This window comes from Varanus komodoensis, unplaced genomic scaffold (genome assembly GCF_004798865.1).
Source record: "Varanus komodoensis strain SLA01 unplaced genomic scaffold, ASM479886v1 scaffold53, whole genome shotgun sequence".
NCBI lineage: Eukaryota > Metazoa > Chordata > Lepidosauria > Squamata > Varanidae > Varanus > Varanus komodoensis.
In genome coordinates, this window is record NW_025336126.1 from 705,099 (window position 1) to 719,179 (window position 14,081).

The window sequence follows — 14,081 nt, forward strand, 5'->3', positions numbered from 1 at the left end:
AACCTGCTCAGATAAAGTAAAGTTTTTGCATCACATGCCATTGGCCTGATACATTTGGCTTTTGGGAATCATTAATGATATCCTAAATCTCTCCTTTTCTGAAGTTTGTGGGCTTCATACTCACTTTATATAAGTGCGTCACAGTTTCATTGTTTGGATTCAGGGAACTGAAGTTAACATCCTGGGTAGATGTATCTAACCTGGGTTAGAGTAAAAGCAGACATAAGGATGAGGGAGGGCAAGGTGTAGGGGCAAGGAGAGTCCCCCATGTGCAACATTCCCCACAGATTGTGACTGGCAGAAGTAGCAGCAAACTGAGCAAGCCATTCAGAACTGCAATCCCCTGGGCCCATGGTGACCAAGGAAACTTCAACCACTCACATTATTAGTTAGAAAGGAAACTAAGCCTGGGAGTAAGCTTGTTGTTACCAGCAGGAGACACGTTATGTTCTGCTGCAGTCGTGACCATTTGCTATATGGCTCTGTGCATTATAACAGAAGAAGTCTGCACAACACCCATACAAACTGCATGAATCCAAAGATACTTTTTGTCTTGGTTTGGGCGTAAGTCAAGTCACAATTACGGGCACTGTTTATCCAACATGGAAAAAAGGCTAATAATTTGGTTGTGATGTATCTAGCCAAGTTGTTTCTTGTAACTTTAGGGGCAGCTGCATGCTATGCAGGAGATACAGCACATGATAGCCTTTCCTTCCCATGGCAGTTTATGATTTAGAGACATCCTCTTATTTGGAACACCAGTCAACACTTCCATAGAAATTGGTAATTCGTGCTCATGCCTTATGGGAAATCTTCTTTCCTTATGAGCAGTAGAGCCAAGGTGGCTCAGACCACGGGTTCCGGGCATCCAGTTCTCTGTTTGCAGTGCAGCCAACCAGCTGCCTGTGGGAAAGCCATAAATGGGACACGAAAGCAATAGCACCCTTGTGTTCATACCCCCCTGCATACTGCTCCTGATACTAGATCATTTTCAGGAATACAGCCATTGCAAGGCTTCTCCACCATGTAGTCATCAAATCCCCATTTAAAGCCACTCATAGGAGCACAGAATAGTACAGCTGGAAGGCGCCTATAAGGCCACAGAGCCCAACACCCTGCTCAGTGCAGGTCCACAAGTTAAAGCAACCCTGACAGAGGGCCGTCCAAGCGCCACATGGATGCCTCCAGTGTGGGAGAGCCCACCGCCTCCCTAGGTTATTGTTCCACTGCTGTACTGCTCTAACAGGCAGGATTTTTTCCTGATACCTAGCTGGAATCTGGCTTTCTGTGACTTAAGCCCATTATTCCATGTCCTGCAGTCTGGGATGATTGAGAAGAAATCCTGGCATTCCTCTCTGTGACAACCTTTCAAGTATTTGAAAAGTGCTATCATAGTGCTATCTACTATTCTATGAATCATGTGGCAAGGACCGGGTTTGGGATTAATCTGTCTTTTTACCCAGTCTTCATTCTGCAATTTATGTTCATAGATCCCGAATCACTGCACTCCCAACTTCACTGTAGCTGTGAAGGTGCTAGCAAATTTGTGGGAAGCACACAGTGGGGAAAAGTGATATTTAGCACTTAGCCCTCCAATTTCTTCTCCCAATAAAAATCTCCCCTGCCCCCAGAAAAGGAGAAAAACATAGCAACCTATTCTTCCCTTCAAAGAGAAAAATAAGCAGCAGCAGCTGAAGACAAGAAATCAAATTTTGATTGAGAAGCTATTGTGAGGGTAAAGAGCTAAATACCCACTTGCTTCTCCTCCACCCCACTGCAGATGCTTTCAAATATTTGACCATCTCCTGCAGATGAGTTTTTAAAACATGAACCTTAAAGCTGCTAGATCCATTCAGAGATCTCTTATGTGGCATTTGGTGTAGTTCTTTGACCTAGTTCTCACTGAGATAGTAAGCCCAGGCTGGAGCTATAGTACTTCACAGATCACATGAGTACAAATCAAATCACCCCCCTCCCCCCCCACACCCATACCCAAAATAACCGCTAGAAATAGGGGGAAAGGGATCTCCTGTAGACTTCTATCTGACATACAGTTTTATGTGGATAAGCTTTTATCCTGCATAGAAGCAGACACACAAAAGGACAAGACATATCCACAGAGAGACAAAGGTGTGAGGCATTCAGGATGCTGAATACTGCAAGCAATACCAAATTCTAGGCATGCACTTACACAGAATCATTTCTCCAATCCTAGCTAAGGTTTTTTTTAACTCTGCCCTCATCTGTGGGGGCAGGGGAGGAGAGAAAAGGCAGTCCGTCTCTTACCTATTAACAATTATGTGGATGGGATACTGGACCGGGATGGTAATATTGGCCTTGTTATCGTGAAGCGTGTCGTTCTTCTCATTGTTGCTATAAGGCAGAGAGAGTCACATAGTGGCCATGAAGACACAACGTATTCTTAAATGTGCTTGTTCCACAAACAGTTCCAACTTCTGCATTCATATGCAGCCAAAAGCTTTTACATAAATTTTGCAGTACATAATTCTCCACATGCCTCCTATATTGCAGTATGATAAGTTTTTCTAACTCTGCCCGGTACATCTTCTCAAGCCCCCAACATTCTTTCTCCTTCCCTATCTTGAGTGAAAGCCCTGTGCTTAGGAGGCAGAGGTGTTTCCAGACAGAGAGATCTTAGTGCTACGAATTAGAAGGCACTGTGCAGCTATTCCATCGTTTTTGCCTTATTTTTTTCCATAAGTTAAAAGATAGAGAAGCATGAGAAAGAAACGGATTATGAATGGAAGATGACTGGGTAGCCTGAAATTTTGTGAATGATAAGAACTTCATCTGGAAACACCACAGGACACTTCTAAGCATCTACTATAGCATGGGTCCTCACACTACAGCCCACGGGCTGGATCTGGCCCACCATGCCTATTTACCCAGCCCGCCAGAGGTTTTGGACTTGCCGGGCGCGCGCACACGTGTGGTGAGGCGCCGGCTTGCGAGCAAGGAGATTGTTTTGGACTCTCTCAGAGAAAACGAACTCTGTTCATGCCTGCCCTGTCTCGCTGTGCATGCGTCTCCCCCCCCTGCCCCCCGGCCTGGCCCGCGCCCATCGCTGGCACCTTTCATCTGGCCCCTGTTCAAAAAGTTTGAGGACCCCTGTACTATAGCATAGTGCTAATGCTGTATAAAAGAACAGCAGAAAAGGGTTCAGAGCAGCAGACAGAAAAAGCTTACCTGCTGACATATGCCTCCAAGTCCAAGTTGTCTCCCCACTGACTTTCAGTATTGCCATCAAAGCAGAGCTGGATCAAAGTCTGAAATGGAACAGGGAAAAGAAACAGAGTAAGACAATTCATATTATCTTCTTCCTCCTTCATTCAGGAGCCTTTCATCCCCAGATTGCTGGATAATGGAATATGTATACCTTGACACACAAAATGATGTTCCCTCCACCCACACTTCCTTTAATGTTACACTCATGGCTGCCTTTAAGATGCATTTTACAGATTATATATCCTCTTGAGCTTAGAAGATGTTGATATGAGTGGAATGCCACTTGGGGAAGACGGAACTAGGAAATTTCCATCTGTGTGCAGCTGCCTTCATCTGGTGAGCTACTAAGGTGCGTGTTGCATTTTCTGCCCAGGTAACCTGCAGTCCGTAGGGATCTCCTCTGCAGCCCATAGAGCTCCTAATGGCCGGACACACCTTCCCCATTTGTGTCCCTGCACCTCTCCTGCTGTACCTTTTCTCCTCCAGGACCTGAAACAGACATTTTGCTGCTCTCTCCCAATGAACTCTATAGTTTCTCTCTCAAAAACATTATCAAGAGGGAAACTGTAGCATACAGAAGGAAGGAAACTCTTTTGCCACTCTAGCCGTCCATACTTGTGGATGTTCCTCATAATAATGTCATTTCTGAGACGTAAACCAGAACAGCCACTGCTTATCTTCTAACAGAGAGAAAAACATCCCTGCCTTGCAAAAGTAATTTAAGCTCCTGATGAAGATCCCTCCTTCCCCTGACAGGAAGTTAGGAGGAAATTGTGTGTGAGGCAGGGAAGGGGGAACTTGTGGGCCTACCCACTGCTGCCACATGGCCCCTGATGCACCACCCACTCTCACAGGTGAGCTTTGGGGCAAAAATGTGGCGTACCCCTGACCTAGGTGGTTTAATTCCCACAGGTCTTGCAATGTTCATGCCCACCTGGGCTGGCTACTGAATCCTCCTCAGCAAGAAGGCATGAAGGAGGGCTTCCTGTATCAGTTAAGCCTGGTCAAACAACACTGTCTTCCTGAAAACTGGTATATCGGTGTATCATTTAGCTTTCTGCTTGGTTCTGTCTATAGGCTTTCTCCTTGATTCTGCCTCCTGTCTTGCACAGTGGCTCCCCTCAGACTGCTCCTTAGGGCTCAGCCCACCAGCTTTGAGTTGAGACCACAAGTTCAGAACTTAGCCCTACATCACATTTAGTCTTGCATACCAGATAGTAAAATTTGGATTACTGTTGGCCCCAAGTGCCACACTGGTGCTATCACATCCTCACCTTTGTGTTATTTCTGTAGACTGGATGGCTGATATTGCAAGAGAGGCCCTTGACATCCTGACCTTGCAACATGCTGTCACACCTTACGATGATCTGTGGACTATTGGGCTGTGCAAAAAAAAAAAAAAGCCAAAGATGCAAATTCAGTTGTAAATTTCCTCTTGCAAATTTATGAATGGACCGAATTTTCAAGCATCCTGAGCTCCTTGGACAAGCAAGGACAGTTGCCCCGCCCCCTGCCCCCTGCCCCTGGACCCGATTCTCAAAACTTTCAGATTGCCCCTGTTCAGTCATTTACTCTGGTAGCAGAAAGTGGCATCTTGGCCTGCTGTTAGCCCAGTGAAGAAGCTCACAACACATGGTGTGGCAGCAAAGGTGAAACCCTGCCTTTTTGCAGATGAAATACATACCCTGATAACAGAAGATTTGCGAAAGGAGAGGCCAGGTATGTGAAGCACATGGAGAGTCACAAAATAGGCATCTTCTTGTTGGTTTTCTACCTCCAAGTTCACTTCCAGATAGCGTTGAGGAAAAATAACCAGTGTCTTGGACCTGATAAAGAGGGTGTTGGATGGACATCTTGAATAGCAGCACTTAGAGCAGTTCTGTAGAACTTCAGGTCCAGGTGCACCTGCACTCACTTCCCCTAGCCCTGTCCCCTTTCTTCCAATCACTGACCGATTGGTAGTTTCCAAGATTTTGTGCAGTGTTTTCCCCATTCTAAAAAAGGCTGAAATACCTCTCTGAGGGCTGGTTACTAAAAGTAAAAGCTTTAAGCTAAAATGTGCTGGCATTTTTAGTGTTTTGGTCTTGTCTCTTTTGCCATTGGCAATACCCACACTGGAATATGACCTTAGAAACTTATCCAAAATGAAATTTGGCCCACAGGCTAACAGAAGTTTCGCAGTCCAGCCTTAGGGCCTGAATTAGGGGGCATGACTGAGTACACTGGAAAGCCGAGATAGCATTCACATCTCACTTCAGCCAAGAACTCACCAAACAGCTTCAGCCCAGATTTTTCACAGGGCATATTTACGTTAGTGATTTAATGACAATTCTTTCCCTGCATCACTGGAACATTGAAAAATATAGTACTGTGTTATAAAAAGGATTAGGGATCTCCAAAAGAAAATTCTTAGCAGTCCCTTAAACAACAAATCTGAGGTTTTGCAGGAGACTGTTATTAAATAAGACTGTTACCTGGTATGCAATTCAATCTAAGCTACCACTGAAAAATAATAACCAAATGTGAAACAAAATTTACTCAACACTGGGTCTTAACTGGAATTTATCCCCAAATGTGGCTACCTGAGGTTTAAATTTCCCGATGGTATTCTCTAGAACTGCTTCTCTGTATGTACCCAGTCATGGTTTCCTTTGGCTCCTACAGTCATTAAATTTTTGTAGTGTGGATATTCCAAGCCACTACTCTCTCAGCCTCAGCCTATGCTCATATTATGAGAAAGCATAACACCTTGCAGGGCTGTTGTAAAGACTGCTATGAAAAAGTACTGTGAACACTTGAGATACACTGTATGCATGCTAAGGAGTCTTATTATTTAAAAAATGTCCTGTCCTCCAACTGTTGCAGCTCCCTCAACACAACTGCACTGGGAGAAGGCTGCCCTGCTGCATTTCATTTGTGCTCATAGTGTGCCATCTGCAGAAACTGCTTACATCATAGATGGTCCACATACCCAGAATCATGGAACGATATTTTCATGTCAGCCTCACATATATCATCTGACCCACAGTTCTTCTGAAAAGGAATCTAAAAATGTCCAGTAAGAGAATCAGAGTAGTTAATATGCATCATGTATTTGCCCTCCCACCCCCTGAGATCGGCAGCAGAGGCCCTCCTCCGGGAACCCTCCGGGAAAGACATTAGGAGGCTAAATAACCGGAGGAGGGCTTTCTCTGCGGTGGCGCCCCACCTATGGAATGTGCTCCCCAGAGGGGTCCACCTGGTACCGTCGTTATTTGTTTTTTGGCACCAGGCTAAGACCTTTTTATTTAAACAATATTTTAACAACTTTTAATATCATCTATAGGATTTAATTTGCAGCCACGGTGAATCTGGATTTTATTTGCACTATTTGTATTATGTTTATTTATTTTATGTAAGCCGTCCCGAGGCTCAGGCGATGGGACGGCATACAAAAATTCTAAATAATAAATAAATAAATGTGACCAACATTCTACCTTTCCCCTGTCCAAAATTGCTTGACTCAACCCTTTTTCAAATTCCTTCCTTGCTTGCTCAAAATTACAACCCTTCCCCTCCCAGAAAGTTATTTTCTATCTAGTCCTTGAAAATTGAGCTAGGTCCTCCTAGCTCCCACCTCTCACCTCAGCCACTGTCCTGTTCTTTAGGGAGTTCAGAACAGGCTTGGGGTGCCCCTTGGTAGGTTCGTTGTCATCCACAAAGGAGTAGTCCACCATGACCTTGATAGGTGAGAGGTAATCCTCAATGCAATTCTACAAGGAAATGGAGACAGCTGCCATATAACTCCACTTCTCACTTATGAATATAAGCTGGACCTTTCCTAAGAAAGGGGCCATGCATATGGGGCCGACTGTACTCTAGAAGAAACTACACTTTTAAAAACACCCAAGGCATGTCCATATAAGAACTACAGAGGAACTGTTATGGATCAGAGAAAAGGACTATCTAACCCAGATTCTGCTTGCAGAGTGGCCAAGCAGATAACCCAATAGTAAACCCACAAAAGCAAGACATGAGAGCAATAGCACACTCCCACCCAAGCTGCCTGGCTTACTGCCTCTGATACAGGTGGTGATATATAGTCACCATGGCTAGTAGCCATTGATAGCCTTGTCCTCATGAACTTGCCTAATCCACCTTTAAAGCCATCCAGATTAGTACCCTTCATTACATCTTGTGGAAGCAAATTCCATGCTTGGTTTAACTATGCACAGCATGTCAAGAGGTACTTCCTTTAATCTGCCCTGAAATTCCTACCATCCATTTCATGACCCTGGCTTCTGGTACTATGAGAAAGGCCACTGAGCCACTTTCTCTGTACCCTGCATCGTTTTATGTGAGCAGCTGCCACATTCCACCCAGAATGTAGATGCATAAAATGAAAATAAGCCTGTATTTACCGTGATGTTAATAATTTCTGGTATGCACAGTTGTCCTAGTGTGATGCTATGGACTCCATCTGTGACCTTCTTGCCATTACTAAATATGCCTCGGTTCTTTACCCTGTTTCCATCAATCTCCAAATGGAAGAGGAGGCTAGCAGAGAGAGGTCCTGGAGAGTAGGAGGGAAAGAGGCTGATGGCAGCAAGGAGTTAACATTCTTGATTTAAGGGGACTGGTGGGGTAGTAAGAGCAGTTTGGAATCTAATTAGAAGAGAAACTTGTGATTAAGCTTGCCATCTTCTAAATATCAGACATCTTGTGCCTTTAACAGCAGAAAAATAAACAGAATTCCAAAAGACAATCCCTTTTCCAGCGTAGGCATATGGTGATGATGAGATGAGCTACTGCTGTACATTTCTGCTTATAAATCAGTACAGAATCTCTGTAAACATGAACATTCAAGAAAAAAGTACACACATAGATCAGCTCTGGGTCACTTCCGTGCTCCAAGCCCTCAGTGCCACTGAGATGCATTGTTTCCCTGCAATCAGCTGGAAGCAGAATGAATACAATGGTGGGTTCACACAGCACTTAATATAATGCTATTTTAAGCCAGGCTCTTCTACAAACTTGAATCAGAAGTATGTTGCATTCAGAAAAGGTCCATTGCCATGTCAGTTAGTAGCCTCCTTGCAGTCACTTTTGTTTTCTGTTTGGTAAAATGGCAGCATTCCTGATGGATGGACTCTTTCTTGGCCTTTGGAAGTTCACTTTCAGCTTTGATTACTGTTCTTCTATCATAATGTCCTCTTTTTCTTTCTCTCATAACAAAACAGTGGTTTTCCTCTGTGTGTCTGTGTGTGTGCACACACATGTGTAAATCAAGTTGTATCAGTAGTTAAAGCCCTCCTCACACAAGAATGGGCACTGTAATTAAGAGGACTTTTTTTTACAAGGTGTTAATTGGTTGTATCTACTTTTGCTTTTATTACAGAATTGGGATTTGAGCATTACATGAAGAATGTTTCCTGCTTTTCTGCTATATAAACTCCAATTGGCACTGTGCTACAGCAGAGTAGTGCAAATACACAAGTGAAAAGTGTTTCTTTTCAGTTTTACATTTAAATACCAAATTTTCCTTGCTCAGAAAAAGCAAGACAAGACAAGACAAGACAACCTCTTTAGACCCTGAAGCAAAACTGGAAGGTCACCTCATTGTCTAAAGAACCTGTAAATAAATCTGTGTAGGGAATGATCATGAATGCCTCCTGTAGAAAAGCCCTGTTAATTACCAGAATGCTGCTGAGGTTAAAACCAAGCAATAAAAATGGCAAAATCAGTAAGGAAGAACCTTTTAATTAAAAATACAGTACTCTGAAAAGGCTCAGTAGCATTTGCCAGCCCAGCCCACACTGAGTAAACTGGCATTGCAATCTCATTTTAAGTGCAAAGAAAAATTGCCACCAACCAGGTCTGAAAAAAAGGGGAATCTCCCAGAAAATATTGGAATCTGATGGACTGGCAATGACATAGTCTGGATTCTCCATAAAATAATAGTCATTATAGGGATTCATGTGAAAGTAACCCATGTGGAAAAACAAACCCCTTGCCTTGCCCCATTTCAATCTCTGCTACAAGTGTAGATGCTGAATTCTTTCCTGATTTGTAGGATTAGGGTTAAAGAGCACTTCCATTCCCCTCTGCAACTCTTACCTTTGTAGCTTTTGGTGTCCAAACTGGTGTTAAAACAAATGTTGAGGTTGAGCACTTTATTCTGCCAGACCTGGGCATCCCCAAAACACTCTACATCTGCCACTCGGATTTGAACAGGTTGAAAAGACACTTGTGCAGCCACAGTAACAATGGGTCTGGAGCTGCAAGTACAAGAAAAGACAGATTATATCTTCTATACCCTACAAATCTCCCATCATGTTTAGTAGCTATTTTATTAACAACAGATATTCAACCCCTGAGAAGTCCAAGAGCTACATGTGTCCCTTGAAATGTACTGGATTACACTCCTATCATTCTAAGCTGGCATGTAGCTAGAAATGGTGGGACTTGCAGTCCAGTCCAACACATCTGGAAGCCATGAGTTTGGGAAAGCCCTTATGTCCCTATCTAAATTCATACTTCATTCACTGTTCATTCACAAATATACCCAGCTTTATTTCCCAGACCTCTAGGGCCCCAGGGCCCCAACAGCCCCATCTGGGAGAACCCAAGACACTTGTTTCTTAGTTAGTCACTCACCGGACTACCATAACCTCGCCCGAAGCTCCCACTGTGATGTCTATGAGCCCATCTTCATCAAGGTCTGTCTTTCCATGGATAGACCTTCCAAAGAATTTCAAACTGGGAGAAATGTCCTCTCCTTTAATCCTCTGTTGGAGAGAAATAATGACAGGGCAGCAATGCAGCCAGTTGATTCAGGACAGAAAATAGAACACACTTTTTAACACAACGCATTACTGATTGTGGTGTTGGCAACTTGCTGGACCTTTCATCTGATCCAGCAGATCTTCCACTTCTGTCTATACATGATCACTACCACAATGGAGCTTCCAAACAGAACAGGGTTTTAAGCTTCATTGTACTGTGGATTTAGTGTGGTTCATGCTTGCAGTTTTATCACCATGATATATCCTAATAATTTATTCTTTGCTTTGTAAGCTGCCCAGATAACATATGTTGAGAAGGAAAGAAAGATCTCTGTCAAAAGTGGAAGGAAACATCACCACACTCCTTAGCTCCTGCCTTTGTGCTTTACCTGGGATATGGATCCTGGCTAAAGTCTCTATTGCAGCCTTCTTCAACTTGGTGCCCTCCAGATCTTTTCAGTCCCATAGTCAAGAATGTTGGGAATTGTAATCCAAAACATCTGGAAGGTACTAGGTTGGGGAAGCTCACTTTTGACAGAGTCACCGATCCATTAAATTGGAGAAGGCCTTATAGGCCAGCCAATCCATGCAGGGAACCCAGAGCTAGAGGGGTCCTCCCTAGACAAACAGTTTAATGAACAGAGAGGATAAGGCCTGATGGATAGGTTTCTTAGGCTCACAGGAGACTTAAATAATTATGCTCATTTCCTGTATCAAGCTGGCTATTTTCTGGGGGAACACAAGCATGGAAATCACCTCTGCAGATCCATTCAGTTACCTGGCTATAGGACATCTGCAGACCTTTCTTGTAGCCGTTATAGATGTAGATGGCTCCCTTCTCCTCCTCTTCCAAGGGAGCTCCCACAGCCACATCTGTCCAACCATCCCCATTGATATCTGCCAAGTCTGTGATGGCAGCTCCAAACCTGCCCAAAGGGTATCCTGAGACCCCATGAAGCTTCCCCTGAAGAATGAGATTATCCTGAGAGAGAGAGAGAGAGAGAGAGAGAGAGAGAGAGAGAGAGAGAGAGAGGTGTGCCATTCAGAATCTGCCATGCACTCCAGGAACCCCATGAGTGCACAGAAGGTGCCCAGTGTGCTTACCTGCACCCAGCCATACACATACACACAGCCTCCTTCTGTCTCAGTAAATTGCATCTGGGCCCCAACGAGGAGTAGATCTGTCTCCTGATTGTTGTCCACATCCACGACACACAGCACAGCCCCAAAATAGGACCCAGTCTGCAAAAACAAATATAAAAATGCCCAGGATGAAAATGGGGATGGGATAGGAGATGCAAACAGGGATACATGGTTTAGCATTTGCATTGTGCACAGATGGGGAAGGTGTGGCCCTCCAGACATTTCCCTACACAGGGAGGGAGACACTGAATGGGTCTACTGGGCCCACCATTATCATCATTTTGCTCATTCCAGCCCAAACAGTGGACATCCCAATTGATCAGAGTATCCAGACAGTTCCCTGCAGTCCCCATTTTCTTCACCTGCTGTCCTTCAAACTCCTGCTTTAAAGTCCAGTTGGTAGTGCTGGCATTAACCTCAAATACAAGGACCCTTCCCACATGTTGGTATCGGGGGGCACCAACAGCATAGAACTCTCTCGATTGACGCTGCAGGAGTTTCAATGCATACCCTGCAAACAAAAAGAACACAAAATATAATTAGCTGGAAATACTAGAAAAGAAGAATGTATAGATTGAAAACAATTTCGCACAAAAAATATACCCTTTAAAAATTTTCCAACAGGGAAGACCAGAAACTTGCTAAGAACCCACACATTAACAGTTGCAAAGATTTGCCAGAGAAAACACAGCCATCTGCCTCAGTTCCAAGCTGCCCAGGTTTACTTTCAAAATATAGGAGTGCCAAGAAGAACAAAGCTTTTCTCCAATAAAAGGGTCTGATAAGTATCTCTGAGCATGTGCTGTGCTCAGGAAAAATACTTCTATTTTAAAAATGAGCCTGCAGACAAGGACTTTGGGCCTGTGAAGAGTTCCTTTCCTCTTCTGAGAGGAAGCAACTTTTGAAAGTTACAGCTGAAATGAAAAATGCCTGAGAATATATTTGACCCAATGGATCAGATTTATTTGACCAAACTTCAGTTATACCATTTTGCTTTTTAAAGTTCCAGATCACATCCTGAGGACAAGGGTGTGTTTACAATCACTTGCCTAAAGGCATTAACTTTTTAGTATATTACAGGAAAGACTAGATTCAGAGCCTCTAGCTTGACTTGCTGCTGAATGTGATTGGTGAGTATTTGCACAAAGTTTGATTCATGTTTATCCTTTACAAACCAAGACTGTAAAGCAGGGTTTATTCTTGGCTTATGGATCTAGGCTTGTTTGGGACCATCATATTGTAGATTCTGTCTTTTTCCCATAATCCTGGCTTATTGTTCTATGTAATCACAGCGATTACGAATGCAAGAAGGTTTCTGCTGGATCTGGCCAAATATCCCTCTAAGTCTGGAAGCTTAGAACCATCATAGTTAATAGCCATGGATTCCACAGAAGGTTGGCTCCCTGTGGTAAGAGAGGGAAATGACCATCTTAGAGGAGAACAAGCTAGTTATCAATTACCATTTTCCTCCAGCTGAGGCCCAGAGAGCTTATGGCTAACCTTACCTTGTTTCCTAAACACTGAACAATTTAGCATTGCCCCCGCCCCCGCATTTCCCTTAGTTAGTGCTGTTAGTCAAAATTAACCCTTAAGCATGTGTGACAGTCTGACTCATTTTAGGCCTAAGCACTTATTTTTTCTGTCACTGTTGTAAGTTGCAATTGATTATATGAGTAATCTTTAAAATATTGGAAACAAGGGGAATGTGACAGAAGGATAAAGGTCAAATTGAATGGCAACCCTATGCAGGTATGACTCCCCATATGAAATATGGCTGTACACTGCCCAGTTCAGTAAGAAAAGCCTCCTACAGAGCTGAAAGAAAGAGACCAGCTAATTATGCTGATGGTGCAGAGACACAGAGGGTTGCAGGTCATGTCCCTACTCACCCAAATAGGCCCCAGCCATCTCCTTCCTGAACAATGGGGTGGTGATAAATCTTTCACTGGTGAAATCTTTCTGCTGCTCTAGCAGGCCCCCTGCCCAGTTGTCAGCCCCCACAGCCCCCAGGACTGTCCGGCCCTGCAGTAGAGAAAAAGGAAGAGGCTTAAAAATGCATGAGGATCCCTTGGCGGCAGAAGTAGCAACCCTAGACCATGTCTGCCTGGTGGGAGTAAATAACTCTGACCCCAGCAGGGCTTGTTCCAAACAGGCATGTTTAGAATCACATTATGTGAGACTTGTCCTTCCACAACACACCTGTGGGTTCAGCCCCATCTGAGATATATCTGCACTGAATCCACTGGATGACATCTCCAGGTGGAAGATGCTGCTGTCGCTCCTGTCACCTGCAAGCAATGGACACTGATCAGAGGATGGGATATATATATATATATTAGATAAATTGATGCTTCCCTCTCATTCCAGAAGCTGGGTCTTGGCACCAGGTGACCAATGAAGCTAGTGCTGGAAAAATCAGTATCAGTTAGTGTTCTGCCAAAAGTTAACTGAGCAATGCTCCTGGAGAACATCGCTATCACAATACACAGATGTGGACTGTATCCTGGGGTATGTTCAGAAACATCACCTCACTGTTGAGTTACCCCAGGCAACAGGACATCCCTAAATAAACCCACCACTTTACCAAGGCTACTGTTTTTTGAATTCTACGCAGGATACTGTGTGATCTAAAAACAAGGATTTTCTTTCTGATTTTCTACATGTTCTGTTACATAACCGCAATGTGGTACTGTGATATAGCAGAATTACAAAAATACATAAACTTCTCATTCTCCATATAATGCTACATTTTCCTTGATCTAAGAAAAAAGGCATGGGAATGCTTGGAACGCACAGGAAAGGCTCTGGAGGGTGATAACATCATGTAAAGCACCAGCAAACTACAGTGAATGGGGAATCACAAGCACCCAATATATACTTCATATAGAGAAGCTCTTAATCGCTGACACTGGGTGATGATTAGAAGAT

At 43.8% G+C, this 14,081-nt stretch overlaps 1 protein-coding gene across 1 annotated transcript in view; it reads right to left on the reverse strand.

Annotated features, from left to right (window-relative positions):
* Positions 1 to 14,081, reverse strand: part of ITGAL (integrin subunit alpha L) — a 57,834-nt gene that overhangs the window by 9,475 nt on the left and 34,278 nt on the right. The window contains exons 10-24 of the mRNA XM_044447981.1: positions 13,353 to 13,441; positions 13,043 to 13,175; positions 11,516 to 11,664; positions 11,115 to 11,252; positions 10,789 to 10,992; positions 9,883 to 10,013; positions 9,343 to 9,503; positions 7,647 to 7,798; positions 6,870 to 6,998; positions 6,218 to 6,291; positions 4,931 to 5,072; positions 4,521 to 4,628; positions 3,208 to 3,287; positions 2,287 to 2,373; positions 125 to 200 (exon numbers count right to left, since the gene is read on the reverse strand). Coding sequence (XP_044303916.1) covers positions 125 to 200; positions 2,287 to 2,373; positions 3,208 to 3,287; positions 4,521 to 4,628; positions 4,931 to 5,072; positions 6,218 to 6,291; positions 6,870 to 6,998; positions 7,647 to 7,798; positions 9,343 to 9,503; positions 9,883 to 10,013; positions 10,789 to 10,992; positions 11,115 to 11,252; positions 11,516 to 11,664; positions 13,043 to 13,175; positions 13,353 to 13,441 — 1,853 coding nt within the window. The remainder of the gene's footprint in view (positions 1 to 124; positions 201 to 2,286; positions 2,374 to 3,207; positions 3,288 to 4,520; positions 4,629 to 4,930; positions 5,073 to 6,217; positions 6,292 to 6,869; positions 6,999 to 7,646; positions 7,799 to 9,342; positions 9,504 to 9,882; positions 10,014 to 10,788; positions 10,993 to 11,114; positions 11,253 to 11,515; positions 11,665 to 13,042; positions 13,176 to 13,352; positions 13,442 to 14,081) is intronic.